The sequence below is a fragment of the Myotis brandtii genome, unplaced genomic scaffold, assembly GCF_000412655.1.
Source record: "Myotis brandtii unplaced genomic scaffold, ASM41265v1 scaffold131, whole genome shotgun sequence".
Classification (NCBI taxonomy): domain Eukaryota; kingdom Metazoa; phylum Chordata; class Mammalia; order Chiroptera; family Vespertilionidae; genus Myotis; species Myotis brandtii.
The window spans coordinates 4,759,688-4,763,524 of NW_005354632.1; the positions used below are offsets into that span (position 1 = coordinate 4,759,688).

General features: G+C 59.1%; 1 protein-coding gene across 1 annotated transcript in view; it reads right to left on the reverse strand.

Annotated features, from left to right (window-relative positions):
• The window catches only part of LOC102238946 (glutathione S-transferase Mu 1-like), a 19,022-nt gene that overhangs the window by 2,914 nt on the left and 12,271 nt on the right, over positions 1 to 3,837 (reverse strand). The window contains exons 5-9 of the mRNA XM_014534671.1: positions 3,155 to 3,219; positions 2,805 to 2,886; positions 2,609 to 2,709; positions 1,462 to 1,557; positions 1,267 to 1,377 (exon numbers count right to left, since the gene is read on the reverse strand). Of these exons, the coding sequence (XP_014390157.1) occupies positions 1,267 to 1,377; positions 1,462 to 1,557; positions 2,609 to 2,709; positions 2,805 to 2,886; positions 3,155 to 3,219 (455 nt within the window). The remainder of the gene's footprint in view (positions 1 to 1,266; positions 1,378 to 1,461; positions 1,558 to 2,608; positions 2,710 to 2,804; positions 2,887 to 3,154; positions 3,220 to 3,837) is intronic.

Consider the following 3,837-nt stretch of genomic DNA (forward strand, 5'->3'; position numbering starts at 1 on the left):
CCCACGCCGCCTCCTGGGAGGCGATGGGAACTGGCTGACAAAGCAGATCTCTTGATGGGGAGGGGAAAGGGAAACAGACTGTGAGCTGAAAAGTCTGGGCCTAAGGATGCCTCAAATTGCCACATCTGTGATGAAGCCGACCCTGTTCACCTGTGAGTTGGCTAAGGTAACGGATGATGAGCTGTGAGGTGAAGTTCAGGCCATGCACCCCCACCACCCACGTGGGACCGCAGGACCACACAGCGGGGACTCCTGCACCCAGAGGGGAAGGGGAACGTCCATGAATACGACTGAAAGTCAATGTACCACCTCACCTCCGAGACAGTGTCCTGGATCATTGGAAAGAAGGAAAAGGAGACAGTTAGGGAAGGGAAGGGCCCACAGAAGATGTGAGGATGAAATCTGTCCGCCTGGCTGGTGGGCTCAGTGGTTAGAGCGTCCGCCCACATCCCGAAGGGTCTCAGATTCCATTCCCAGTCAAGGGCATGTACCTGGGTTGCAGGTTTGATCCCCAGCCCCGGTCAGGGTGCAACCAATCAATGTGCCTCTCTCACATGAATGTTTCTCTCCCTCTCCTCTCTCTCTCTCTCCCTACCTCCCACCCTCTCCAAAATTCAATGGAAAAACTATCCTAGGGTGAGGGTTAACAACAAAAACCTGCTTCTGCAGGGGCCCCCACGTGTGTACTCAGATCCCAGCACCGACAGCCCGGAGATCTCAGCACTGCCCAGAGGGCACCCCAGGCTGCAGAGCTGTCTGGAGACAGGGAGGAAACACTGTCTTTGGTACTTCATGTCATCCCTACCGCATCCCAGCTCTACTCATTCCCTACATACACATTCTGGAATGTCCTGCTTCCTCTACAAAGTCCAGAGCTGTGACATGCAGGCTGGAGGAGGGCCTGAGCTCACCTTCCTGGCACAGGAAAGGGGGGCCTCTGCCTGCTGCCCATGGAAGCCCCCGCTGACTGGGGGCCCCGCACCAGTGCCAGGGCTGTGACCCAGTGGACTGGCTCTGTGACCTTGAGCAAACGACCCACCCTTTCAGTTCCATTTCCTAAAATGGACGTGAAAAATGTTCCCATGTAGGAATGTCTTAAAGATTACATTTCACCAACTGTTAGCATCACGCTGAGCACAGATCCTGGCATTAAGCTAGTCCTCCGTGAATGCCGGTTAAGCCTCATTTGAGCTCCACGACGAGAGAAGCATCAGGGAAACGAAGGAGACAAAACACACAAAACAGTAGGAGGATCAGTGGGTTCACCTCAAAGCGACCCAAGAAGTCCTTCAGGTTCGGGAACGCGTCCAGGCACTTGGGCTCAAACATGCGCAGCACGCCCAGCAGGTCATAGGCCAGGAAGTCCACGTAGGTGAGCTGCGGGCAGGCACAGGGTGAATGGGCACCAAACTCTGAAATGAGGAGCGTGTCCACTCCCCCACCCCAAAGCCTTCCCCGTACCTTGTCCCCTGCAAACCAAGACTTCTTCCCCAGGAACTCTGAGAAGAGCTTCAGCTTTTCAGGGAGCACCTTCAAAAACTCGGGTTTCTGCTTCTCCTGAGGCACAAAACGGCGGTCACCACCCGCGCCAGGGACTCCCTGGGCAGAGGGCAGGCCTCCCAGGGCTGTGCCCAACTGCCACAGTGGGCAGCCATGTCCTCAGCTGCACCTGGGTCAGTGCCCAGGTTATAATTTAATCCAACCTGTGGTCATTGCACTCCTCCGGGGTACCACCTCCCGCTGGGACAGGCAGCTGGGAAGCACAGAGAGATACCAGCCTGTGCCTGACCCTGTCTCCACTCATCTCCACACCCTGCCTGGGCCAGACCCAGGCGCCGGGGAACCTGCAGAGCCTGGACCCAGACGGCAGGCAGATTGAAAGAAGCAAAGAGCTAAAATGGCCCAGGGGCAGAAACGATACGTTCCAACTGGTGCCCCAGCCAGTTTGGCTCTGTGGATAGAGCGTCCACCTGGGGACTGAAGGGTCCTGGCTTCGATTCCGGTCAAGAGCACGTACCTCGGTTGTAGGCTGCCGGCCCTGGTCAGGGCATGCGGGAGGCAACCAATGGATGGACCGCTCTCACGTCTGTGTTTCTCTCTGTCTCTCCCTCTCCCTTCCACTCTCTCTAAAAATCAATGGAAAAATATCCTCGGGTGAGGATAAAGAAATAAATAAAAATAAGTGCCAGCTGGTGGGTGACAGAAGGACCCGTGAGCACTTTCTGGACAGACGGGGAGAACCTGAGAGACTGAAAGGAAGGAGTGAGGGGCCCACAGGCCCTGTGGGTGCCCACGCCGCCTCCTGGGAAAGTGTGCTGATGCCCAAAGGTGTCAAGGAGGCGGGGCTAACAAGCTGCACACACCGTTAGGAACTAAACCTCGACCGCGGGAGTCTGCACTCTGTGCGAAGATTGAGGGGAACTGAGTCAGAGATTTCATTTGAGGCATTAGGGGTCCTGAGGGCCAATCTGCTGACAGGACAGGGACCAGCGTGGAGGATCAGAAGCTCCAAGGAGTTCAATGGCAGACAGGACATGCACGGAGGGGACGCAAAAGTCCAGCCTCCGACCAACACCTACGCAGCCCAGCCCTCCGGGAGGGGACTCACAAAGTCAGGGCTGTAGCAGGTCCTGATGTGGAACATCCGGAGGTCCATCACCTCGTTCTCCAACATGTCCACGCGGATCTTCTCCTCTTCCGTCTCCCCACCTGTTGACACAACAGGGGCTCAGCCTCAGCCTCCCACCCCACCAGCCCAGGGCCAGGGCCGCCAGTCCCCCAGCACCCACCCCAGCCCCACTCACAGAGGTTGTGCTTGCGCGCAAGGTAGCGAAGGATGGCATTGCTCTGGGTGACCTTGTGAGCCCCGTCAATCAGGTAGGGCAGCTGTGGGGGGACAGAGGCAGGGCAGGAGGCCATGGGCCACCCTGAAGCCCCTCCCTGCATCGGGGGCAGAGATGAAACCTGGACTCAGTGTCTGTCACATGAAGGAATGAGCTGCACACAGAGCATCGTGGGGAAGCAGCAACAAGAACCAGGGAGCTGGGGGGCTGAGCAGAGGCCCTGGGTCCCAAAGCCTCTGTCTAAGCCGGGAAGGAGCCTCAGAGTAGAGGCAGGTTCCCCACGCCCACCGCCCCCCACTCCCAGCACCTACATTGGGGAAGTCCAGGCCCAGCTTGAACTTCTCACTCAGCCACTGGCTTCTGTCATAGTCGGGAGCTGTGGTGGAGAAGACAGAGTGAAGGGACCACCCCCAGCCCAGCCCTCTCTCCCCTGGACCCACCAGGGAGTCAGGGGCCCGGCCCCTGAGCAGGGGAGTCTGGAAGCTGAGCACGGAGTCTCTCTCCCGGGTTTGGGGGAAAGAACGCTGAGAAGTCCCAGGCACCCCATGGACCAGGCTTCCATGAGTGCGGGCAAACCCCGGGGGCCATCGCGGTTACTGACACAGGGGCCCAGCCGGGCCCCTCCTGCCCTGCCTGAGGCCAAGGTCCACCCTCAGAGGGTGAAGGAAGGGGCAGGGCCTGCTCCGGCCAGTGGAGGGCGGCAGAGGGAAGCCACAGGTGGCCGGGCACGGGTTCTCGGGACCAATCAGCAGGAGTTGGGCTGAAGTCGGAACGCGACAGGGATGCCATTACCTTCCCCCTTCAACGTGTACTTCTTCTCCTCGTAGTTGGAGTCTGTGTACTCCAGGAGCAGGCGGATGGCGTGAGCCAGCTGGACAAACGGAGGGAGGGAGGGACGGAGGTCAGAGACCCAGGGCCCGACTGGCTCTGCCCCAACTCCAACCCCTTCCCGCTCCCCCCAACACACAGACACCCGGGCCCGCGCCCACCCGGG